The 26,642-nt window shown below is 44.2% G+C and overlaps 1 protein-coding gene across 1 annotated transcript in view; it reads left to right on the top strand.

Annotated features, from left to right (window-relative positions):
- Window positions 1–26,642, top strand: part of SETDB2 (SET domain bifurcated histone lysine methyltransferase 2) — a 96,758-nt gene that overhangs the window by 21,029 nt on the left and 49,087 nt on the right. Inside the window, exons 7-17 of the mRNA XM_078852591.1 lie at window positions 1,716–1,781; window positions 6,046–6,136; window positions 6,821–7,384; window positions 8,147–8,266; window positions 9,474–9,643; window positions 10,101–10,329; window positions 14,587–14,683; window positions 15,779–15,887; window positions 16,894–17,228; window positions 19,078–19,166; window positions 20,330–20,443. Coding sequence (XP_078708717.1) covers window positions 1,716–1,781; window positions 6,046–6,136; window positions 6,821–7,384; window positions 8,147–8,266; window positions 9,474–9,643; window positions 10,101–10,329; window positions 14,587–14,683; window positions 15,779–15,887; window positions 16,894–17,228; window positions 19,078–19,166; window positions 20,330–20,443 — 1,984 coding nt within the window. The remainder of the gene's footprint in view (window positions 1–1,715; window positions 1,782–6,045; window positions 6,137–6,820; window positions 7,385–8,146; window positions 8,267–9,473; window positions 9,644–10,100; window positions 10,330–14,586; window positions 14,684–15,778; window positions 15,888–16,893; window positions 17,229–19,077; window positions 19,167–20,329; window positions 20,444–26,642) is intronic.

Raw genomic sequence — 26,642 nt, 5'->3', positions numbered from 1 at the left:
TAGAAGCTGAATTCTCCAGTTAATTGAATGGGTTCACATTGTAATTATGATCTCCTGCGAGTCTTTGTTAACTTTGGAGTCTCCGTTGTAACTTTAGATTTTCAGCAGGAAAAACTTTATAATGGAAGAACGTGGGGAGTCCATTACAAGATCGCTTTGATGGCATTAAGAGGTGAAACTAATTTCAGTGCAAGTCTTCAGAGATTCCTTAGGCTTGGTCTACACACAGTGTTCGTATGGGTTTAATATTTTGGTTAGGAGTGTAAGTTTTTTACCAAAATAGTTATACCAGTACAACCCCCAGTGTGGATGGCAGTTATGCTACTAGTATAGCTTATTCCCCTTCTATGAGAATAGCTATACTAACAGAAAGCGCCTTTATACTGGTATAATGCATTCCACACTAGGAGGGCTGTTCTGCTTAAATGAAACTAGTATCGCTAAAGTGGTATAACTTTTGTGTATACAAGCCCTCAGTATTGGTATTATGCAACATTACAGCAGCACAGTGTTGTACGAGTAAATTTAAACTCCTGTGCTGATGCAATAAAAATGTGAGATAAGACTTTAACTCTCACACTGTTCTATAAAGTCCCTGTTATGGTATCACCATGAAATATCAATGCAAGCTTCTACTGCCATTTAACTGCTGGTGTAGTGGTACATAAGAATGGCCATACTGGGTCAGACCAAAGGTCCATCCAGCCCAGTATCCTGTCTACTGACAGTGGCCAATACCAGGTTCCCCAGAGGGAGTGAACCTAACAGGTAATGATCTAGTGATCTCTCTCCTGCTATCCATCTCCACCCTCTGACAACCCCAGAGGCTAGGGACACCATTCCTTACCCATCCTGGCTAATAGCCATTAATGGACTTAATCTCCATGAATTTATCCAGTTTTCTTTTAAATCCTATTATAGCCCTAGCCTTCACAACCTCCTCAGGCAAGGAATTCCACAGGTTGACTGTGCGCTTTCTCCACACCACTCATGATTTTATATACCTCTATCATATCCCCCCTTAGTCTCCTCTTTTCCAAGCTGAAAAGTCCTAGCCTCTTTAATCTCTCCTCATATGGGACCCGTTCCAAACCCCTCATCATTTTAGTTACCCTTTTCTGAATCTTTTCTAATGCCAGTGTATCTTTTTTCAGATGAGATGAGGGAACCACATCCATACACAGTATTCAAGATGTGGGTGTACCATGGATTTATATAGGGTAGCACAATAAGTTACTATATGGCAAACTGGCGTTTGAGACTGACTTTCTCTCTTGCTTCCTTGCTCTTTAATAAACATTGTAGCTAATTTGAAAATGGCGATAATTGGCTTTGGCAGAAACAGCATCCAGCCCTTCTCAGCAAGAAGATGGTTAGCTAGGAGAGAAGGTGTAAAGACATTAAACTATACTAAAATGTATTATGGGGATGGAGACTTCTGAAATGCCCATCAGAAAAAAAAACCTCCACAAATTTTCCCAAATCCAGGGAATTCTCAGTCCTGAGTTACCACTATCAGGACCAGCTGTAACATTATTGTAGCAAATGTAGGCCTCTGTCAGGGGATGTGTTGCAGTGCTTAGATTCTAGTGTAGCAGGAATAGAAGTTACTGTGGGACACTTTTATGCTCTGAATTTCCTGTTATTTGTCAATCATTCCTTTTAATTACACATTGTTATTTAGAAACAATATATCTGTTTTGTTTTGTAAACAGAATGCTTCCAAGCTTTGATACTGGTGGATAGAGCTGATGGAAGCAATCTCTTAGCATTGACAAATGGTATGTGTGCATCTCAACTCCATTTATTCTACACTCTCCACTATTTTGTCATCTTGATTTAATCAACAGGAGCATAAAGTTGAATAAAATAAGCCTGAAAAACCTACTAGTATTGCATGTAGACCAACTGTAGTGTTAGTCTAATCAGGCCCTACTGTGTTTTCTTTTTCTTGGTTTTCACAATTGTAGTATGTATGTACGGTTCCCTTCAAGGGAAGATGTGACACCTAAAATGAGAAGCATCATGTTTTCTGGTATAGCAATTAGGGAGAGAAGAAAGGCTGAGCTCTTGATGTATTTCCTGGTCAAGCCATAAAACCTGTGGGGATAAATGTGAGTAGCTTATTTCTTTTAGAAGTAAACAAAGGGTTTTAGAAATGGGGCAGGGAATTCACAATGGAAATGACTAAATTTTTTTTTTGGCTTATCACTTTAGTAATTCCTAAAAGAGCAGAAGAGGAAGGGAGAAGAGGAAAAGCTTGCTGCAGACATTAATGCATTGACAAGCAGCTCATTCATGGTCTGATCCTAGTTCGTGGTTTCTCAACCTTCATTGCACTACCCCTTCTGACACAAAATTTATTACACGACCCCAGGAAGGGGGACTGAAGATCGAGCCCCTCTGCTCTGGGCAGGGGGCCAAAGCTGAAGCCTGACCCCCATCACCTTTGGGTGGGGGGGGTTGAAGCCAAAACTTAAGGGCTTCAGCCCCAGGTGGGTGGGGGCTGTAACCTGAGCCCCAGCACCCAGGGCTGAAGTTCTCTGGCTTCAGCCCCAGCTATGGGCGGTAGGGCTTGGACTTTCGGCTTCAGCCCCAGGCCCCAGCAAGTCTAACGCCAGCCCTGGCGACCCCATTAAAACAGGGTCGCAACCCACTCTGGCATCCCGACCCACAGTTTGAGAACCGTTGTCTTAGTTGCTCGAGTTTCCCACTGATGTTAAGTGAGAGTTGCAGGATCATGATGTTAAACTGCAAGGACGATCAAATCTCGGGCTACGTCTACACTACAGACCTTACAGCAGCACAGCCACTGTAAAGTCTCCCTTGTAGCCGTTCTCCCATCAGCATGATTAAACTACTGCCAAGGAGCAGTGGTAACTATGTCCGTGGGAGAGCATCTCATGCCAACATAGCGCTGTCCATACCGGCGCTTTTGTCAGTGAAACTTTTGTTGGTCAGGGGTGTGAAAAAACCCTCCTGACCAACAAAAGTTTTACCGACAAAAGTGCTAGTATAGACATAGCCTCAGTCTTGTATTAGCACCTATATTAAAAGAATGCCTTTCACCTGGTTTAGGTCCACAATGTGAATTCTCTTTAGTCTAATGATCTGGGGGAGGAATGTCCATGAACTGGTGAATCTAAACCACTGTAAAAACAATGAGGAGTCCTTGTGGCACCTTAGAGACTAACATATTCTCTCTTCCTGTTTGCAACCTGTTAAAACCCACCATTTGTCAAACAGAAATTATAAATATCAGACTTCTCCCTCTCCCCACCCTCTGCCCCATACTTTACTTTTTCTGTAAGGCCTCATGAAAAATGTAGTGATTTGCCTTAGAAGAGGAAGCATTAGTTAACCAGTCCTATTCCCAGTGCTGACAATATCAATGACGCAGGTTTGTAGAGTTTACGTTATTGTATTAATTGTGGGCGATGCAGGTGTGCAGGGCTTAAAATTACTGCACGTTAAGAGAAGTTAGTTTTTGCCTTTGAGTGAAACTTTTGTAAGATCCCTTTCAATTTGATGATCTATTTCATTATACTTTTAGTCTGTCATTAGTTAATTCTGTTTAAAATATAGTATTGCATCATGTGGTGATGTAGAGGACACAATAAATCCAGAAGCTTTTTGTATGTGAATGAATGCTCTGTAGAGTATTTCAATAAAGCATTTACTGAGATGAGGCAATCAGTCTCCCAACATAAAAATAAAGGGCCAAACTGTGTCCTGATTTGCACCTCATAAAACTCTACACCAGGGGTCGGCAACCTTTCAGAACTGGTGTGCTGAGTCTTCATGTATTCACTTTAATTTAAGGTTTCGCATGCCAGTAATACATTTTAATGTTTTTTGGAAGGTCTCTCTCTATAAGTCTATATATTATATAACTAAACTATTGCCGTATGTAAAGTAAGCAAGGTTTTCAAAATGTTTAAGAAGGTTCATTTAAAATTAAATTAAAATGCTGATCTTACGCCACCGGCCTGCTCAGCCCACTGCCAGCCTGGGGTTCTGTTCACCTAGGCCGACAGCAGGCTGAGTTGGGCCTGCGGCCTGGACCCTGGCTGGCAAGGGGCTGGCAGCCAGAACCCCAGACCGGCAGCGGGCTGAGTGGGGCCAACAGCCGGGACCCCAAACCAGCAGTGGGCTGAGCAGCTCAGCCCACTGCCGGTCTGGGGTTCCGTCCACGGGCTCCTACCAGCCAGGGTCCTGGCTGCTGGCCCCGCTCAGCCCGGGATCCCAGCCCTGCCCACATAGAGTGGGTACCTACCTTCTCCCTGGTTCTAGCCCATTCTCTTCCTCTCTGTCTGCACTGAGCTGAGGGTGGGAGTGCACTGAGCACAGGGCTAGGGGTGAAGGCGCAGGCTGGGGGATGGGGTGTAGGGTCTGGCCAGGAGCTAGAATGAGGGAGGGGATTCAGGGTTGGGGCAGGAGGTTTGGCTGTGGAGTGCTTACCGGGGCAGCTCCCATTTGGTGTGAGGGGTGCACGTAGAAATGTGGGAGGGGGGTGCAGGAGCTCCCATCTGGTGCTCACGGGGGGGGGGTGAGAATGTGGGGGGTGCAAGAGTCAGGGCACAGGGTGTGGGCGGCCTGGGAATGTGTGGGGGTGCAGGAATCAAGGCAGAGGGTTGAGGGGGTGTGAGGACGGTGCAGAAGTCAGGGCATGGGGGGGCTGGGTATGTGGAGAAGTGCTGGAGTCAAGGCTGGGGTTGTGGGAGGTGCAGGGGTCAGGGCAGAGGGCTGGGAGTGCGTGAGGAGGGTGCAGGAGTCAGGACAGAGGGCTGGGTGTGTGTGGGGGGGTGCAGGGGTCAGGGCAGGAGGCTGGAGTGCGTGAGGGGTGCAGATCAGGGCAGAGGGCTGGGTGTGTGTGAGGCGGGTGCAGGATCAGGGAAGAGGACTGGGATGTGTGTGAGGAGGGTGCAGGGGTTGGGCAGTGGGCTGGGGTCATGGGGGTGCTCCCAGCCCCCTACCCAGAGCGGCTCACGGCAGGGGGCTGGAGGGGATATGCCCTGATTCCACCCCTCTTCCCCACGGCCCTGTCCCCACCTCTTCTCTGCCTCCTCCACGGAGCAGCAGCTCTGGTTCTCCCCCTCCCTCGCAAGGGCCATCAGCTGATCGGGGGCAGGGAGGAAGAGGAGGAGGGGCAGGCGGGGCCAAGCTTCTTCACCCTGCCCCCATCCGGGGGTGGGGGGTGGAGAAGAGTGGGCTGGGGCAGGCAGGATTTTTAATGGCACACTGCTGCCTGCTGGGGTCCCGGCCTGGCTTCAGCAGCTGGCCCTGAGCGGGGCCGGCGGCTGGGACCCCGGCAGGCAGCAGCGTGCCATTAAAAATCGGCTTGCGTGCTGTCTTTGGCACGTGTGCCATAGGTTGCCGACAACCCCTGCTCTACACACTACACTGGGGTTGCATAATATGCAAGTCAGTTCACAATGTGGCTCAAACAATGCAAACTCTGGGTTATATTTTAGGTTTTGTTGTTTTTTTTTAATAAACCAATATCTCTACTGTCGCACTATGTATGTATATTTTTTATGTATAGTAGCTGTATGAAATTCCAGGGTTGCAGCTTGATCAAACTTAGAAGATTTAGGGCAGATGCAGTTCAATATTCTGATCCTTGTTGGGGGGAAGGAGGAGATAAATGGTGGTAGCCCATTTCTCTGCAAATTTATCCAAGTCCTGTAGGTCAGTGCTACTCAAAGTGGAGGTGCCAGTCCGCGAGCCATCAGCTGCCGGTCTGCGCGCACATCGGGGAAAAAAAATTGCCGGTCCCCCACATCAGCTAGCTTGAGAAGCACTGCTGTGGGTGACGCACTGATCTCTGTTCCACTGGAGAGTCTGTAAGGTTTATCTAAGTTCTCTATTGTAGTTTGTTTTTATTAAACTGTTTCATTAGCACACGCTCTTTTTCTTTCTTTTTGGCTAGTGTAATTCACAAAAGTGAAGTGTCTTTAATGTATTTGGTATCTGATAATGTGGTGACTTCTAAGTTTAATTGTAAAAATGTAATGTGAAGTCTTTGTATATTATTTTTTAAAGTAAACGATGTAACTACTGAAGATGGGATGCAGAGAAGCAAACCTAGGTTACAGCCTTCTATATCAAATGAAAATACAACAGGTTCTCCTTTGTGAGTATACAGGTCACATTTCAGTTTACTGTAGTCCATTCTTTTAAATATTCTTTGTCTTGCACAAGAGACTTTGGCACTAACGCTGTAAAATTAAATGTTTAAACGCAATTTTGAATCGTGGTTATGGCCGAAGCCTTGGAGTTTATAAACTGATCTGTGTGGAAGACTTGAATGCCCTCCAAGTTACAACATGAGGGGGTGTGTTTGCCTGTAGCTAGAGAAGGGATAGAGTGATAAAATTTCGCTGTGTATGAAGGTGTGCAGTTAAAGCCATGGATAATTAAGGTACTGGGCTGGGACTCAGGAGATTTGAGTTCAGTTCCCAGCTCTGCCACAGACTGTGCAGGACCTTGGGCACGTTCAGCTGCTGTTCTGTAAAGGGGGTTTTATGATATTTCCTTTGTCTATCTTGTCTATTTAAAGTGTAAGCTTTTTGGGGCAGAAGCATGCTGTAACAGATTGCTCATACAGTGCCCAGAACAAAGAGGCCTTGATTGCCATTGAAACCTCATGGCACTAGCTTAATACAAATAATGATCCATTGAAACCCTGGACTTCATGATTGGGACCAAGAGTTATTTTCTCCTACTGAAGAATGTTGAACAATTAAAAAACTGAATTTTTTTTGGTAATGCAAGGCATGGTTCAATTTTTTTTTTCTTTTTTTGTGATTCTTAACAGAATGGAGGCGAAAGAAAAATCACACTCAGGGAATGAAGACATATGTAGTGAAACAAGGGAGTTACCTTTAAAACTATGTTACCAGAATCATGACTGCTCTAATGTATGTCTTGCCAACAGACCACTGAACTCATACAAGGGAGAAAACCCTCTTAAAATGCCAATCCTGTGTCATTTCCAGAGACGACATGCAAAAGCAGACTTGCTTTCAAAGTCACTTGATGTGAATTATAAGGCCCCCTGTGGGAGGAGTCTGAGAAACTTTCAAGATGTGCAGAGTTACCTGTTTGAAACAGAGTGCAACTTCTTATTTGTTGATCACTTTTCTTTCAACACATACGTACAGCTGGGCAGAAACACTCTGAACCGAGAAGCACTTGTATTTGATTTTGATATCAGCAATGGAGCAGAGTCTGTACCCATTTCCTTCTGTAACGAAGTTGACAACACAAGATTACCTTATTTTAAATATAGGAAGGCCTCATGGCCACGTGGGTACTATCTGAACAACTTCTCTAGCATGTTTCTTGACTCATGCGACTGTACGGATGGCTGCACAGACAGGTAAGTAGAAAAAGTTGACCTCTAACTAAAGCCCAGTCATATAGGTGCCCTGAATAACATAAAGGGAGACTGTCAAATTTACTGTGTGCATTTAGCAATATAGTAACTTTGTCTAATAATACGCAGGGTAAAAAAAGCCTTTGATGGTCCAAATTAAAAGCTCTAGCTCCGCTGTGCGTGCAGAATAGTGGGGAGCAGCAGATCCACTGCATGCTCCTCCCATCCCCTTGCAGGCTCTTTTTCCACAGGAGTTGAGACTCTCCGGTTATGTAGGGAGTGGGGCCAGAGCCAGACCGGGTGGTGTTCACAATAACCCTTTGTGGCTATAAGAGTGTAAGATAATAGTGACAGAGTCAGTGTTATCTTCTGTTGCTCCCCAATCTGTGTTGTGAACTCTAGTCATTTTCTGGTGGGGGGAGGGAGATGCCGAAGCAGTGGCAGGCTCGGATGCCATGATAGTACAGATTTTGTTCAGTTTGTTTATTTTGTGTACTAGACAGTATTTTGTGTAGTCAATTTTGCTGAGTCCCCTGGTGTAGTTAGTCCCCACTCCCCCTTGTTGTTTGGACCTTCTACAGGGCACAGGCAAAAGAAAAATTCTTAAAGAAGTAGGAAAATGTGACTGTGGACCAAAAAAATTGGTGGAGGTGGGTCTGAAACTACTTAAAAAAAATAGGTTTCAGATTGACTATATTTAAAGTTAGCTTTGTCTCTTTAACCACATCCTTATTTTCACATGATAGTTTACTGTTGCCTTTCTAGGTCAAAATGTGCGTGCCTACGGCTGACTGCAAAAGGCTGCAATGAAAATTCTGCCTCACCAAGTAACAAAGCATCTTGTGGTTACAGGTATAAAAGGCTGGATGGACCTGTCCCCAGTGGGTAAGACACCTAGAGTTTACACTGGTATTTTATCCACATTCAGTTACAGTATTCAGGCCATGCTTAAACAGCTTTTGGTTAGCCAGCATCTTGGGAAGGGATGGGGGGAGGCGTTCTAGTGATTGTATTGAATGATCATGGTGAAATGGGAAAAGTACTTTCGTTTTGAAAGCCACAGCATGGGGTTTTGTATTACAGGAATTATTTTTTTATACTTCAGCTTGCAAGGCTAGCATGGTAGATCTCAAAGCACTTTACAAAGAGATCACTATCTCCTTACAGATAGAGAAGCTGAGGTACAGACAGGTGAAGTGATTTGTCCAACATCACCAGCAGACCAGTGTCCGTGCTAGGAATAGAGCCCAGGTCTCTCAGGTTCCAGTCCAGTGCTCTGTCCACAAGGCATACTCCCCACTTAGAGTATGTCTACAACTGCAGTTAGACACCTGTGGCTGGCCTGTGCCAGCTGACTCGGGCTAAGGGGCTGTTTAATTGCAGTGTAGACATTCAGGCTGGAGCCTGGGCTCTGGGACCCACCCACACGGTAGGGTCCTAGAGCCTAGGCTCCAACCCAAGCATGTACACTGCAGTTAGATGGCCTCTTAGCCTGAGTCCCACGAGGCCGAGTCAGCTGGCATGGGCTACCTGTAGGTTTTTAATTGTAGTGTAGGCATACCCATAGTGCATGTACTGTGGTAACCTGGAGTTGCCATATCCCAGCTGGCTCTTGTATGACTCCTTACGGAATGAAAGCCCTCACTGAAGTTGTTCCAACATTTTGACAATCAACTCCACCCCAAAATGTCACAAGCTGGGGATATTGTAAAAATCAGAAAAATCCTAGAGTCCTTGACAGCCATGACAAAGTCCATCCAGGTTGATTGTTTGCTCTTTTATGCTTTTAAATATGTTCCAAGAGTAGAAGGGAGTGCTTCGTTCAATCAGTTGTCAAGACTGCAGAATCTATGTTGCATAGCTTACTTAGGTAATATAACTACGGTATATATTACTCACTCATCCCTGAAAATCTGATGGACTCTTGTAAGTGTTCAGTCAGGAATGGGGAAGGCTAAACTCCAGAAGTGCAGTGACTTGCCCATTCTTTTCTAACCAGATGTCTTTGTCTTTTCCGTGAGCTGCTCTTTTATTTGCTTTTGCCAGGTATGAACAAGCAATATTTCATTTTTAATTTCTTTTTTTCTGGCAGAATTTACGAATGCAACTTATCGTGCAAGTGTGACAGAATGAGGTGTCAGAACAGAGTAGCACAGCATGGTATCCAAGTTCGGTTGCAGGTATTCAACACAGACCGGAAGGGCTGGGGCGTCCGCTGTCTAGACGATATTGACAAAGGAACATTTGTTTGTACTTATTCAGGTAACATAAAACAATGCCTGAAAGATTTTAGCACTGTCATTCTCAAACTGTACTTTGTGGAGCCCTTGCTAGAGGTCTGCAAGCTGCAGCATTTTAAGAACCAAGCAGTGAGCAGGATATGCTGGGTTGGGAGGCCAGATACATCCATTAAAATCTGCTTTTGAGTGTGCACCAAAGAATAGAAAAAAACTTAGAAAACAACTGTAATCAAGTGGCGCTAGCCAAGCACTCGGATCATTCCAAGGCTAGATTTCTGTGACTCCTATCTCAAAGGCACTATCACTTACCCCACAAGCTTGTCTGTTCTGTGCTAGATTCCACAAGGACGGCTCCCTTGCAGAATGAATGGTGGTTGCATTGCACACTCACAAATAGTGGTCTTGCCCCTGCTAAAAATATAAGTGCAAGGTGAGTCAGAGTGAACATGGACTAAACTAAAAACCTGCTTTTCTTCTAGGCAGGTTAATGAGCAGAGCTGAGCCTCGGGAAATAGGAGATGTCGATCGTGAGGCTGAAAAGAAGGATGCTGTGAATGAAAAAAGTCCCAGCTCACTTTCAGTAAAGAGAAAACTGGACACTACTTGTTCAGATTCGGAGATTGAACTTGTCCAGACTGGTAAAGACAGCATTAACAGGAGGTGTGAAACTTTATCTCAGCCTGCAGATGATGAATATAAACCAGTTGTGTAAGTTGTAGTAGCAGATTTAAGGTAAAGATAGACTGTATGCTACTATTATAGACTATTCAAAAAAGAACTAGACAAGTTCATGGAGGATAGGTCCATCAATGGCTATTAGCCAGGATGGGCAGGGATGGTGTTCTTAGCCTCTGTTTGCCAGAAGCTGGGAGTGGACGCCTGGGGATGCATCACTTGATGATTCTGTTCATTTCCTCTGGGGCATCTAGCATTGGCCACTGTCAGAAGACAAGATACCGGGCTAGATGGACAATTGGTCTGACCCAGTATGGCCATTCTTATGTTCTCATCCCATAGCAATACCCACAGTGGAGCTTGAGTGTGTTCAACGAAGCAGTCTTTTTCATATTTTTTTAAGCTTATTTTTTTATATTTCTTCAGGCAGGACACAGTTGTTTCTATGAATTAACTTTATTCCCAACCCATCTGGAACTGCCTTGGTATTTTCCAGAAATCACATTAGTCTCCTGAATGAATACATGTTTGTACTTGAGCTCTCATGGTTATAGTTCATTATGTTATTTGAAAAGGGAGCAATGACTTTCATATTTTTCTCCAACCGTGCAGTATTTTAAATTAATCACTAATTGTCCTGTCCTCCTCCTTTTCCCCCCAACCCTTCACTTCTCAGCATTTTGAACTGTTGTAGCTAGAGACACTAAGGTCTGGTCTACACTACAGGGTTAGTTCAGCACAAGGCAGCTTACGTCGCCCTAACTATGGAAATGTCTGTGCTTAAATTTCACTCCCACCAAAGCAATAACTCCACACCCACAAGCAGCGTAGAGTTCAGGTCAGTGTAGTTAGGTCAACATAACACAGTGTAGACACTGTGTTGCTTACAGCAACTGTTAGTGGCTTTCAGGAGCTGTCCCACAATGCCCCGTGCTGACAGTACAATCAATACAAGTGCTCCTGGTGAGGATGTGCACCGCCGACACAAGGAACACCATGTAGACATGTAAAAGCGATGTCACTACTGTGGTGACTGAATGACGATGTAAGTTAGGTTGACTTAATTTTGTAGTGTAGACATAGCATAAGGCCCTAATCTTGCAATCAGTTTCATGGAGATGTAATAGTGTGTTCAGTGAGGGGAGCTCATCTCGGGAGCTTTAGCAGCCTATGAGAATTTCCAAAAGCAAATGATGGCTTGTCTGTAAAGTAAACTTGTTACTCTGGCAGCATGAGTGGCAGATGAAAGGGGGGGAGGCTAGCTCCCTGCCCCGCCTCTTCCACTGCGCCCCACACACACTCCACCCCTGCTCTGCCCCGGCCCTGTCCTCTCCCCGCTTACGGTGTCTGATCACAAGACACACGCCCCCAAAAAACCCTGTCCCTCCTCACCCCCCCTTTCCCCCGCCATCCAGTCCCTCACCGGGTCACCCACCTACCACATACCTCCTCACTCCTCCTGTTGCTCACCTCCTCACCCGTCCGCTGCGAGAACCCCACAAACCGCCACTTGCCTCCTCACCACGTCCCTCCTTGCCCCTCCACAGAGGTGGAGGGGAGTGGAAGAGAGGAGAGACACTACGAGCAGTGGGGACCTCTGGAGAGGGGAGTGTGGAGTGGAGGAAGACTTACCAGGCAGCAGCAGATGGTGCGGCCCTTGAGGAAGGGGTGGAACAGGGAGGGGAAGGGGCAGGGCAACAATAGCCTAGGTGTCCGGCAGCGGGTCAATGGTGGCTGTATCAGGGGGCCTGTTATACTCTCCACCCATGTTTGGCAGGCAGCATGATGTAGTCTTTACAGGAAAAAGCCAAAAGTCAGATCTTCTGAATTCTATTCCCTGCGACCTCTGAAACTTTCTCCCTCAGTTTACCCCTCCATATAGTGGGTGCAAATCTTTAGTACCTCATGCTAGAGGTTTATTGTGAGGCTCTGTAAAGCACTTTGAGATCCTCAGATAGCCAGCTCTTTAAAAGAGCTACAAATATTTTGGATGGAATCTTCCCTGCACACTGTCTCTCAAAACACTTGGGTCAGACAGTAAATCAGGAGTTGTGAGCAAGGCAGTGACTGCATGTGTATATTTTCAATCGTGAGATGAAAGGTGGTGGAAAGCTACAGGAAGGAGGACAGCTGGTCCCAAATTTCAGGAGCTGTAGGAGAGAAGGCTTTTGCAGTAACATGGTCAAGACTGTGGAGAGTCAGAGAGGGGAGTAGAGAGAGGAGGTCTCTGAGGTAGGCTGGAGCAAATCACAAGTGATTCAGATACATATTTTTTGTATACACAAACTATAACTATGAAATTGATAGCAAAGCTGACACACGCTCGTTTCCATAAACGAAGCCAATTGTCCGTATTTAGACTTGCCTTTTCAGCACCACTGAAACCTAATCCTATTTGGAATGAATCACTGTATAAATTATATAGTTATCAGTGATTAGCCAAATTTTACTAATATTATACATAATATAAGATACAGGAAACACCATTTTTAAGCTATATTTACTACACCATTATGCTAGATTTTACTTGATTATTTCCAGTATTTAGAAGAAGAAAGATTCAAACTCCTGTGTTAAATTCCTACCGGCAGGGAGCACTTTTTTTTGGTAAAGTTCCAAAAATAAAAAATAAACCATCAGACCAAAGATCACGAGAGAATGTTAACATGATTGGCATGGGGTCATGAATACAGGTTGTGTTGTACAGGACAACTAGACTGTAATCCACAAACCAGTATCGTGTCACTGCTTATGTTGTTTCACTTCAGCTTCTGAACTTAACATAGGTACCGCAATCTTAAAGAAATCTAAAAGGATAATATTTTTTGACTCCATCTGTAGCACAGGAAAAATCATGACCTCTATATGAGGGGTAGGGTTATATTAATTTTGTAGATAAGATTTCTGGAGCAGGGACAGTCACTTACTGTATGATCCTACAGGTGACTAGCACAGTACAGCTCCATCCTGGCTGATGCCTGTAGATGCTACTGCAATGTAAATGTCTCATAATATTAAACCAAAGCTGACTTTGAATAAAAAGTTTAATTTCTAAGGGTCATATCCTACCTTTCCCTTCTGTTAAGAGGGTGTGCCAGGGTGCTCCACTCACTGCTAGGATGGCGCCTCCTCCTGGTCACTCTGGGGAATAACTGATCAGGTCAGCACCCCTTCCCACGGTTGCTAGCCATCCCTCTGTCTCTCTCTGCCAGTCTGCAGCCCCTCTCTCGCTCCACAAACTACTGCCGCCTCTTTGTGACTTGGCCCTCCGGCCATGTCACCAAATGGTTCCCCTTTTGGGTTGGAAAGTCTTTCCTTGCCAGCAGTCCTAGGCAGTCGTTCCATTCACTGCCTTGTAGTGCTTCTCCCTCAGTGGCTGGCAGGGGAACCTGGGCCCACCTTCTATTCTGGGTTCCAATTAAGGGACCCTTTAGTCAGGAGACAAGGTCTGTTCCCTTCTAGACCTTACTGCCTTTCCCTGATCCCTGTCCTACCTTCCTGGCCTCCTCCCTCTGTGGGTTGGCCAGCCCAAACACACCTCTCCTTCTCCCAGAGAGTGACTGCAGACTTTCCCAGCAGCCCCTTTCTGCTACCAATTTCCAGCCTGCCTTTATAGCCCCAGCCCAGCTCCTTCCTCCTCAGCTGGGCTCCCTCACTCTGTCAGGGGATTACTTGGCCACCTTACTCCTCTCAGTCATGGCCTGTTGGGTTAATTAGCCCCCTTCTTAGTCTGCAGTAACCCTTTCAGGGCAAGTGTGGGGTGAACACCGCATTACAGGGAGTTAAGGTTCTTTTAGTCTTCATAGGATTTTGTTTGTTTCAGTGGTATGTTTACAGTCTCTCTCCTTGCAAATTGTGCCTTCCAGTTTGAGGTATTAACAGCTATAGCACGGAAAACCCAGAACCCTGAATGTAGATACTCTTAGTTCAGTGATGAGCATGGTACAAGAACCTAGATGGATGAATAGATAGAATTTGGCTCTTGACAGGAACATTAAGGAAGAACTGATTCAGTTTGTTTTTAAAATGTCTGTGGGATATACAAGCAACTCTCAGTCTCCTTTAACAGTAAAGCATGAACAGTGTATGATGGACCGCCTTTTAAGAGTATCAGTGAGGCCAAATCCTGCAGTCTCTGCTGAGGCAAAACTGCCACAAGATTTCTACTATCAACTGCAGGCTTTGCAGTCTGTTCTGTACAAACTGGAAAATATTAGCGAAATAGGTGTTGCAAGAGTTCTTTTATCAGTCTTTAGTTTTGCATAAAATCCTTTTGCCATCTCTGTGCAGGGTTCAGAAATATGGATATAATCCAAGGAATCTGAGAAGCCCAGCCATTAGGCCTAAAACCAGAACTGCTATGCTTCAGACTCGCCGGCTAAAACTGGTAAAAATGCCAAATAACAGATTGTATTCAAAATTCTACATATTCAGTGAAGTGGGAAGGCAGTTATTTATGACCTTATATCAGTACACACGGCAAGATTTTTTTTTAAACAACCTTTCTTATTTGAATCTATCATGGGACTTCTGCGAGACAGCCCCGCCTGCTGCTGGCATCCCTTCCCCCGTCTCCCTGCCAGCATGTGCACAGTATGTGCTCCTTGAGCTGTCTCTGAGACTAGCACAGCCTCCTCACCTCCCTTCCTTTCCCTTCCCTTCCCTGTACATATATGCAGCCCCCAGGACTGTCTCCAGGAAACAACAGTCCCTCAAATTGTAAGCAACTATCTCTCCTCCCTGCAACTGCAACATCTTCCATGTCCCGCCTAACTGATGAAATAGGAGAGGAAAAGATAAACACTTTTGGGAGCCAAACTCAAAGCTGCAGCATCCCTTGCTGCACTAGTGGTCAGGGCCTTATGCTCTGCAGCTACAGCGCAGACTGGAGAATTTGATCTGCCACATGGTCTGATATGGAGCGGCAGGAAGTATTCGCTCAGGACACATGCACAAGAGGAGGTGCTGGTCGCACGTGAGTTGGCCATGCTAGTATCAGTGAGTGATTAGCTTCACAGGTGATTCACGCAACATGTATGAGAGCTTCATACCAGAAACAGACAGACAGTATTGGAAGTTCCATGATTAGTCACTGGTTTGTAATGAAAGGGGAGGAATCTTGCTGACCCAGTCCATTTCAGTTAGCTCTGCATACAGAGCTAGCTTACGCCCTGATTCAGCAAAACACTTAAGCATGTATTTAAGCATGTGCTTAAAACCTATTGATATGAGTGGGAGTTAAAGTGAAACCCATTCTTAAGTATTTTGCTGCATTGGAGCCTGTGTTCTGGGAGGCTTGTCTCGATAATTCTGAATTATGATGTCTAGGCTTGGAATTTAGCCTGTTAAAACTCACTCAGTCAAAACAACAGATTACAGTAGATTTGAAACTTGAACTCCAGGGCCTTTAAGCCCAGTTGTCTTTGGCTCTTGATGCAGAGATACATAGAACACAGTACCTCACAACCTTATTTCTTTTAAGGGAGTCGCTACACTGGTGCACGATGCCAGCTCAGATGAAGATGAGAGTTCTCAGCCCCAGCCGTCAACCAAAACAAAACTAACCACGGGAACCAAAAAAGAAAAGGAAAGTAGGTTTGCAGAGCTATAAATATTACACTGGTTAGCACGCTTGTGCCCAGTCAAGCGATACAGTTGCACTGTAGAAAACAGTCTTTGAATGTGTGCAAGCCTGTTCAAATGCCATATCTCTAACTACAGTGGCATTATCTGTGTAGCACTTAGTGTGTCCTACCAACAAACCTTAGCAGCCACTCAGATTATTATTTACTACACCATAGGTGTGGATAGTGCTTAAAGACTCAGAATTTAAAAAGAAATAAAGGTTCCCTGCCCTGAGTAGTCTACAGTGTAATGGCCTGATCCTGTAAGATCTGAGCACTCCTGGAAAGGTGGTAAGCATCCTGTACTTCTGCTGTCTCCAGTGGAAGTTTGGGGAGGCGAAGGGCAGAATTGGGCTATTTTATTAGGCTGACACAGCAATGGTTTGCAATAAGCAAAGAGGGGCAGGGAGATATGGGAGAAAGAAGGGCACAGCTGTAAAAGATCCTGGGAAACATATGCTGTTGAATATGCATCTTATTAACACCTTATTAAAATTTGGGATGCTGTGCGGAATGCAGGTGGAGATTGACATTAAAATACCAGCTGGAAGAAGTGAGTTCTGAGAAAGGATCTGAAATAGGAGTGCGGGGAGAGACTGGATCATGCACAAGGTTTGGGGGCTATTCCAGGCACTGAGGGGGAAGCATAGGCATTTATGGATAATGACATGGGAAGCAAGAAATTGAGCTGAATTATCAGTGCAGAGTGCTAGTGGGGCTTTACGGAACCAGTAGAGGTGAGGTATGGATAGGGGCAGAGCTTCTGTTATGCTTCTGAAGGTGACAAGGAATCATTTGAGATCCATACATACCAGAGGAAATAAGCCAGTTCAGGAGTGGGTGGACATTTAGGGTCAAATAAGCCAAACACATTTAAGTTTGCAATGTTACCCTTATTATCATTGCTGAGTCATTTTCAGTTGGTGCAAACAAATAATGTGTTCTTTTGATCTCTTGAAATTTCTGTTGATAGAACTCAAACTGCAGGAAAAGCTAGGAGAACAAGAGGAGGCCATGCAGTCTGAGCCAAGCATCACAGATACTGCAAAATCTAAAGAAAAAAGGCCATCTCCAGAAGATGCAAGAGGTGGTAAATCAGCCAGGCTAGATGATACACGTGCTATGAAACAGTCCATGGGCGTAATCCAAAGAGACGGCTTCAAAGAGGAAAAAAATAGGAGATACACACAAGATCCGCTCTGTAATGAGGAGGCAGAAGGTGATGAGACCCATCTGAAGAATTCTAATAAAGAAAATATTTATTTATTGGATGCCACAAAAGAAGGAAATGTGGGCCGATTTCTTAATGTAAGTAATCACTGGTAAATGTGTGTGCTGTTAAATCACTTTAATTTTTTTTTAAATTTGTTTATTTGCACAAACAAAAGGTATTAATGAGTATTTCAAAATTCGACTCTTCTCTTCTCCCAGGATGAGTAGTGTGTGTTTTTATTTTGGGGCAGGAAATCAAATAGCCCTAGATTATGAGGATTCTCTGTTTCCTTGCTGCATGTTGAATGGCCTTGCCACTGGGTGCTACACTGGATCAGAGCGTGGGCTGGATGCTTGACTAGATTGCGGGTCTCCTTTCAGCCCCATTCATATTCCGAGGCCATTGTAAACTGTCGTTTGTGTCAATTCAGGGATATGTTACATAATGCTGGGTGAAATTTCCATCCTTACTCCTGACCTGTACACATGTAAAAACTGTCTACTAAAGAATCCTTCCCAGGTTTCACACTCAACCTAGCGCATGCTGAGAAGGGACCTGGCTGTTCTAGGCAGTGCTGTGTAGATATCCACATTATCCATGTATATACTCAATAAATCTGCCAATTGATTTAATTCAATTGATTGAATTTTCAAAATGCTCCTAGCGATATGCGTACTAGAAACTCTCATCTGCACACGCATAAGACTGGCCTTGTTTTTCCCATGGGCATTTATAGGTATGTCAAGCCAAAATCTGCACAAACGTTGACATTATGCTCCTTAATGTAGAACAGAGATAATGATAACCTGTCACATGACTGTCCACATGCATACACCTGTGTGTGTCCAACTGCGCTTGGTAAAATTTGAACTTTATTTTTTTGTAATTTTGATGATTAATATCAATTTTTATTTAAGCATTTTTTCCTATTTTAAACCATTTTAATTTTCAGCTGTGAGAAATTAAGAGGGGTTGGAGTTAGTGCAGCGCTGATAGCAGGGCAGCAGGGGGCTGCCTGTGCAGGTGAGGGGCCTGAGATGCCAAGGCACAAGGAGCTAGGGAGGCTGTGGTCCTGGCCCAGCCCCAGGCCAGGGCTGTGAGGAGCAGGATGAGTGAGTGAATGGGACCATGACAGCGAAGCTGCAGAGGACTCCCAGCACAGCTGCAGAGCCAGTGACACTTGATACTTGCAGGTGCAGGCTGTGGTCCTGCTGGGGCAGAGCAAAAACCCCTGGCCCGGGCTGCGAGGAGGCTTCCCCGCTGCTGAATGGCTCCTGCCCGAGGATGGCCCTGTACTCCAGGCCGTGACAGTAGAGCTGCAAACGGCTCCCTGCATGGCCACGGGGCCAGTGACACTGGATTCCTGCAGGCACTGATCTTGAGAGAGGCTGCCATTGATGGATGTTTTTTCGTCCATTTCTGTGTGTTAGGTGAAATCAATATTTACTGGTACCTAACTACGTAAATCAAACCCTGCCAACCCTCCCTAACTGTAAGCACTCCTCACCTCTGCCTGGCAATTTCCACACACTTGGAATTGTTTTATTCATGCCTGTGCTCCCAAAGATTGCTCTCTTATCTGACAGCGTAGCATCTTTAATTTATTATTGATGGTGATGACTTTTGTTCCTGTGTCAAATTAAGAGAGAAAAATCTCACCATAAACTATTTAAGTGCAGATTGACAAAAGAACTTTATTATTCGAGACAAAAAATTGTTATTTTAGAAATGCTGGAGATAGTCCTTCACTCCAAGTGACCTAATTATAGCAAAAACTGCTGCATGCTAAATGTGGGTGGTGAAAGAGTGGCAAGAGGGATGTCTTTTCTCTTTTTTTTTTTTTAAGTATGTTACAAATGTTTGGGGGTAAAACATATAAACATTCTACAGCCAGAGACTGAGCATCCTACTGATTAATTTTAAATCAATTATTTTGTTTCACAGCATAGCTGCTGCCCAAATCTCTTTGTACAGAGTGTTTTTGTAGAGACGCACAACAGAAATTTCCCTTGGGTGGCATTCTTCACAAACAGGTTGGAACTATCTTTTTTTTTAATGTTCACTCAAAGCAAAACTGTTAGAAAAGTATCACATTATTTTCCAGTAGACAAGTGTCCCAATGACAAAAAACACATTCTTATTGATCTCATCAGAGACCAAGGCCTGAATGGGTAAGGGAACTAAACTACGTTGTCACCACCAGAGAGATTTTTCTCTAGTGTTATGTGGGGAAAGCTTGCCTTGTGGCTTCCAGTGCTATACCTGTTCTGTGGAAGTATGGGCCTTGTCTTCAGAACTGTCCATTGGCAATCATTTATAAGCATTCTATTCACTGCACAAAAAATAATTGTTCCTTCTAGTATATTTTCCTAGTGGGTTGGCTCAGAGAGAGAGCATGAGGAACTTGCCATTACCCTAGGTCTTGAAGTCCTTAGACAGAATCATTCTAGAGAGCTAATGTGGTTCCATTAAAACCTATCCTCCAGGAATTCTTGCAAGCCACGAAGGCTGTGGTTATACAGCAAAGAAAAATCCACAGAAGGCCCGTGCCAGCCGACTGGGGTTGGGGCTCTGCGGCTATTTCATTGCTGTGTATACTAATGGGCGTGGAGTGGGAGGGTCCCAGAGCTCGGGTTCCCACCCAAGCCCGGAAATCTACACAGCAATGAAACAGCCCTGCAAGCCCAAGTCAGCTGGCATGGGCCAGCCACGGATTTTTTTTTTTTTTTGCCATGTAGACATGACGCTCTCCATATCCAGTGTATGGTATTCCAGGGTTTGATTGATGGTACGCTGTAGTTAGTGAGACTAGACTACTTCTACTGCCATTCAGACTCTTATATGGATTTTTAGCTGAATTTATGTAGCCATCAGAGAGAGTTGTGTTTGACCTCTGCAACCCAGATCCCAGGACCTGATAAAAGTCTGAGCACATCCTAGGTTTTTCTAATAGAACATTCACAAGTGGGTTGCACACTCTGTTGCTTCTGAGGCAGAGCACATTGCACACAGCAGGGGCTCCTGGTTGCATTCCTTCATTTCCCACCTGCACCCTTCACAGTTCTCTCTGTGCCACCCTCCCTTCATCCCACTATTTCAGGAACCCACTGCAAGTAGTTGGTGGCAAATTGCGAACACAGTACAGAGGTAGATTCGGTTAATAAACATATTAACTGACAGTGTTTTTGTTTCCTAGGCATGTGAAAGCTGGAACCGAACTCACCTGGGATTATGGTTATGAAGCTGGAAGCATGCCAGAGACAGAGATCTCCTGTCAGTGTGGGGTTCAGAAGTGCAGGAAAAAAATATTATAGAAAAATGTTTACAACTACCCCCACGTCCATGTAAATTTGAAATTCACTTGCAAAGGACTATACTTTGTGCAGCAGAATTACCATTCTCCAGTGGACTCATACAAGCCTGTGCGCTAGACTAATTTAATCCCTTCCAAGTAAGGGGCCGGTGCTGATGAGATGTGTGAATCTGATTATTTTTAAATGTGCCACTGCTTGCTTTTTCGTCTGTAGCAGAAGAAATGTGTTTGTCATAAGCAAAAGCATAAAACTGTACCTAGGCTATTTCTTTGCTCTGGGCTTGTTTTTTCTCATTCAAAAATGGAAGTGAGTGGCATTGTAGCTAATAAGATGTAAAGCAATGTTTATACAGCAGCCTCAGTCCTTTGGGTTTTTTTATTTTTAATTGATTGGAACTTGACTTCTGGAGAAAATATGGAAAGACCTGCTGTGTTTGACTGCTTGTAGCATCTTCTACAGCTTATTTAGTACAAGCTGTAGTCTATTATGAGTCATAAGTATGAAACAAGCCAGGCCTATGCACCTTCCCTTAGGCATCAGGGAATAACTTATGGTCTGAGTACTTTAGCTCTGAGTCAGCTCTCAGCACCACATGCCTTTGAGCCAGAATTGCTTGTTGCTGTAGAGCACAACAATATATGTAATAATTTTCAACTAATGACTTGCAGGAAGCTTTAGAGTAGCAGCCGTGTTAGTCTGTATCCGCAAAAAGAACAGGAGTACTTGTGGCATCTTAGAGACTAACAAATTTATTAGAGCATAAGTTTTCGTGGGCTACAGCCCACTTCATCGGATGCATAGAATGGAACATATATTTAGAAGATAGATATACACATACAGATAAGTTGGAAGTTGCCATACAAACTGCGAGAGGCTAATTAGTTAAGATGAGCTATTATCAGCAGGAGAAAAAAGCTTTTGTAGTGATAATCAAGATGGCCCATTTAGACAGTTGACAAAAAGGTGTGAGGATACTTAACATGGGGAAATAGATTCAATATGTATAATGACCCAGCCACTCCGTCTCTATTCAAACCCAAGTTAATGGTGTCTGGTTTGCATATTAATTCAAGCTCAGCAGTTTCTCGTTGGAGTCTGGTTTTGAAGCTTTGTGTTGCAAAATTGCCACCTTTAAGTCTGTTACTGAGTGGCCAGAGAGGTTGAAGCGTTCTCCTACCGGTTTTTGAATGTTATGATTCCTGTTGTCAGATTTGTGTCCATTTATTCTTTTGCCTTGAGACTGTCCGGTTTGGCCAATGTACATGGCAGAGGGGCATTGCTGGCACATGATGGCATATATCACATTGGTAGATGTGCAGGTGAACAAGCCCCTGATGGCGTAGCTAATGTGATAGGTCCTATGATGGTGTCACTTGAATAAATATGTGGACAGAGTTGGCATCGGGCTTTGTGCAAGGATAGGTTCCTGGGTTAGAGTTTTTTGTTGTGTGGTTGCTGGAGAGTGTTTGCTTCAGGTTGTAGGGCTGTCTGTAAGCGAGGACTGGTCTGTCTCCCAAGATCTGTGAGAGTGAGGGATCATTTTTCAGGATAGGTTGTAAATCTTTGATGCACTGGAGAGGTTTTAGTTGGGGGCTGAAGGTGACCGCTAGTGCCATTCCGTTATTTTCTGTATCCTCACACTTTCTTGTCAACTGTCTAAATGGGCCATCTTGATTATGACTACAGAAGTTTTTTTCTCCTGCTGATAATAGCTCATCTTAATTAATTAGCCTCTCACAGTTTGTGTGGCAACTTCCAATTTATCTGTATGTATGTGTATATATATATATCTTCTTACTATATGTTCCATTCTATGCATCCGATGAAGTGGGCTGTAGTTCACGAAAGCTTATGCTCAAATAAATTTGTTAGTCTCTAAGGTGCCACAAGTACTCCTGTTCTTTTTGCAGGAAGCTGTTCCTGGTCCAGGGGAAGTTCAGGGTTTTCAGTGTTGTGTGAATTCTTGCCACAGTTTGCTCTTAAACTGTGCACAAAAAAAGTCGTAAGAATCTGGCGATTTAAAAACGGGTCATTTGTGGGACCTGCTCTATCTCGGTAGTCCCTTGACTGAATGACCCCAAATTTGCAACACACGCTGTTCCCCAGCTCCTGATACTGCACATACTTTTTCAAGGTAGCCTGCCTATGCCATCTGGATTTTACAGCAAATTGAAAATGCAGCTGTAAACAGAAACTCCATTGCAAGTTAACTTATTGTGTGTGGCTAGGTGCCATTCCATAACCCTACAGTGACCAACCGGGGCATTGGCTGTGGTGCTCAAGAAGGGGAGAGAGGTTCTGTTGGAAACCATTGTCCCTAAATTTGAAATAGAATGTTTTTCAAAAGTTATAGTTACAGCAGTGAGACACTTTACTATAGTACGTAAAGTAAAACTCAGTGGGGTATCAAGACCTACATAGTTTCTGAAGATGAGGAAAAAAATAAATCCCCTAATTACAGCTATCCTATGAGGAAAAGTCTAACAGAAAATCCTGTAATGAAAAAGGCATCTTCAAAGATAACCTTCCTAAGAGGGATATTTGCCTATAGACTTGTAAAAAAGCTTCTTTCAAGTTGAAAGGGACAACTTTACACCAGTCGCATGATGTTGCTAATACTAACCCGAAGTGGACTGTATTTAGGTAAAGACAGCTGCGACTAATAAAGTAGCTAGAACATCACGAGGCAGTTACAAGCGGAGAATAAAGATTCTCCTGTTTCTGCTAGCCAGTCCACTATACAAAAAAAAGCTACGAGGAGTAAAAAACCCACGTCTTCAGATACATCTGAAGATGTGGGGTTTTTTACCCACGAAAGCTTATGCCCAAATAAATCTGTTAGTGTTTAAGGTGCCACCGAACTCCTCGTTTTTGTGGATACAGACTAACACAGCTACCCTCTGATAAAAAAAAAATTGCTGTTTGATTTCCTGCCTATGGTGTGAAGAATGCAGAAGGCTGGCACAAGAGTAGACTATGAGACTCATATTAGATTAATGAATGTGGAGAGAAGTCATTTAAATTAAAATGGTTGGGAATGGGTATATTTGGACAGTATGTGTCATGGACAGTTTTTTAGTGAGTGCTTTTGTGATATTCACCAAGCTATACAGGAAGGAGGATGAGCTTGTTGTCCTCTCCCTCAATCCATTGAGGGGGCTTCATTTACGTAAGGTTTCAGAGTAGCAGTTGTGTTAGTCTGTATCCACAAAAAAAGGAGGACTTGTGGTACCTTAGAGACTAACAAATTTATTTGCGCATAAGCTTTTGTGAGCTACAGCTCACTTCATCAGATGCAGTGATGAAGTGAGCTGTAGCTCACGAAAGCTTATGCTCAAATAAATTTGTTAGTCTCTAAGGTGCCACAAGTCCTCCTTTTCTATTTACATAAGGCTGCATATGTTAGACTAAACTATGGTCTACTTAACTCCAGCATGCCAAACAACTTTCAGCTATGTGTCTTGTGTACATAGATAGGAGAACACAAATCACTGATTAGTCTCTTTGCCACGACTGAAAAGTTCACCAATGTGTGTGCAAGTGAAACTCCAGGATAAGGCCCTGGAAATACAAATGATAACATTCTTGTAGGAGAAATGCTAGCTTTCTATTTATTTTTGCTGGGGCAAAAAGGAATACTGATGGATATTGACTAAGCCAAAGCTACTTCAGTGGTTCACCTTGTAGAATTTCTGCCAAATATTCCCTCAGAAATGAGGATTGGGGTGTGGGGGCATTTACTATATGAAGCTCTCATGGCAATGGTAGTGTAGCCATGCCACGGAATAGGCCTTTCTAGATGGGTTTCAGGTGTGGGTAGGCAGATGGAGCCTGGCTCTGTAGGGGGTTTTGGGAAGGAATGTCTTTTTCTGGCTGGAGAGCTAACTGGATTGTCAACTCCAAAAGTTAAAAAATCAGAGGATTGGCCCCAAAATAATATGATTTTCTTTTAAAATGTTCTTTGATTTTTGAGTTTCCCATGCCAACCACCAACGTGCAGGTGAGAAGTGTTGCCAATATTCCAGGTTTATAGTGAGTAAGGTGATTTTGGCCCCAGCTAAAGGAGCTCTCACAACTGGAAGCCCAACCCAGATCTGGGCCCCATTGTGCTAGATGCTGTACAAATGCATAGTAAGAGATGGTCCTTGCTCTGAAAGGTTTTACAGTCTAGTGCAAAGCATAGTGGTCAGTTTGACTTGGGATCTAGAATTGGGACTAACCAAACTCATATAGAAGCTACCAAACATTCATTAGATGGAAATAACTTTTTAATCCCTCCTGAAACTGGGCAGAATTGAAGCCAGTTCTCAAAATTGTATCCTCCATACAGTGTGACCTCTTGCACTGTGCATGAAAGGTCATGCTGACTGGACTGTTCTCATGCTGATGGGGGCATTCCAGTAGTACTGGAAATGAAGTGTGTCTGGGACACTTAAATGCCAAGTGGTCTTTGGGGGGGGGGGGGAGTTTGGGAACCCCTGCTATAACTCATTAGCAATGCCCTGAGGCATCAAATCCCCATTGATACTCAAATTACAACTAGATTTCTGGAAAGATAAGTTTATTACATCAAGTTCTGACCTTTTAGGAGCTTATATAAGGATCTGGAAATAAGATTGCCCACACCTTGCTCTCAATTTCAAATACAATCTAAGGGCTTACCTACATGGAGAAATTGATCAGCAGTTATTCCAGAATAATGAATCCACAACAGCTCCCCATGAGGACCCTCTATTCCAGAATAAAATCACTTTTATTCCAAAATAATTAGGCTAGTCTATGCAGGAAAGTATTTTCAGGATAAGCTGCTCTATGTCTACACACACAAGTGCTTTTTTCAAAGTATCTAGTATCTCTAAATTAATCTATTTTAGAAACAGATTAAATATATATTGGAATGATGCAGCCTCATTTTGAATTAACTATTCTGCTTTGAGCAATCATCCCACTGCCATCCCACACTGCACACCTGGGTTGGCCTGTCTGTTTACCTTTGTGGCAGAGACTGTTCCAGGGTCATCTTGACCAGCCCTCACCTCCCTGTTTAAATACTGGCACACAGCCTGGTGTGGCTCTTTGTGATTCCAGCTCATAATCAGTTCACACACTCAGAGTCAGATACTATAGTAGTCAGGCCCTGTGCTTCCACCAGGACCTATAGGGAAGTACTGGACTTTGCTGGCCTGTGGGGATGGGAACATGTCCAGTCCCATCTTCCAGCAGTCATCGGAATGCCAAGACATCTGAGCAGCTAGCAAAGGGAGAGATGGCACTCCTTGGACACACCCCATTGCCACAACAAAGCAAAAGAGCTCTGGTAGGATTATAAACATGCCAGACACATCAACAAGGCCTCTAGCAACAGTCGCACTAGCTGTGCCTTCTATGAGGCACTGGATTGCATTTTTGTCAAGGAGACCCCCACACACCAAACCCTGGCATATGTTGGACAGCACAAAGACTCACCAGCCAACCATAGTCCCTGAATGGGACCCCAAGCAAAAATAAATTGCCCTGGACAGCCAGGATTTCTTCAGCACACAAAATCCCAGGCCAGGGCCAGGGCCAGAGATGGCTCCCATATCCCAAGCCAAGACCCAGCCTGACAGTGCTTGGAAGAGAACCTCTTCCAGTAAGTAATATGTGCTATTCTATAATACAACCATATAGGGGGATTTAAACAACAGCTTTGATCTGGTCACCGCCATGTTATGCTGATAAGGTGTGTGACAGGTATTATCTTTTAGCGACCCAGCTTCCGTTGGTGAGAGAGAGAAACTTTTGAGCTATACAGAGCTCTTCAGCTGTGGGGAATGTTACACAGATGAAAGTTAGGAGTCCCCCTCCGCCTACTCAGCTTTTATTGTATCCCGTTCCCATCCCCCCAGTGTGCTCAAACAGTACCTGGGCTGGAGTATTCAAGTTCTAATCCATTAATTTCTGTGAAATACTGAATCCCACAATCATTGGCCAAATGTGCCAGCCCCCTCCCACACCTCTCCCTTCCTATGCTGCTTAATGCCCTTCCCCTACTGCATGGTAGGTATGTTTACTGAAGCAACAGTTAGAGAAGGAGCACTTTAGCAGACAGTTTATCAATGCCCTGTGCTTTTACCTACCTTTACATTTTAGGAGGTAAATTGCCCAAATTAGGCTAGAGACAGTTCAAAGTGCAGAGATTATAAGGCATTCACA

This window comes from Lepidochelys kempii, chromosome 1 (assembly GCF_965140285.1).
Source record: "Lepidochelys kempii isolate rLepKem1 chromosome 1, rLepKem1.hap1, whole genome shotgun sequence".
NCBI classification, from domain to species: Eukaryota; Metazoa; Chordata; order Testudines; family Cheloniidae; genus Lepidochelys; species Lepidochelys kempii.
The sequence above is the reverse complement of the archived record's forward strand: the minus strand, read 5'-3'. Positions and strand labels throughout refer to the sequence as shown.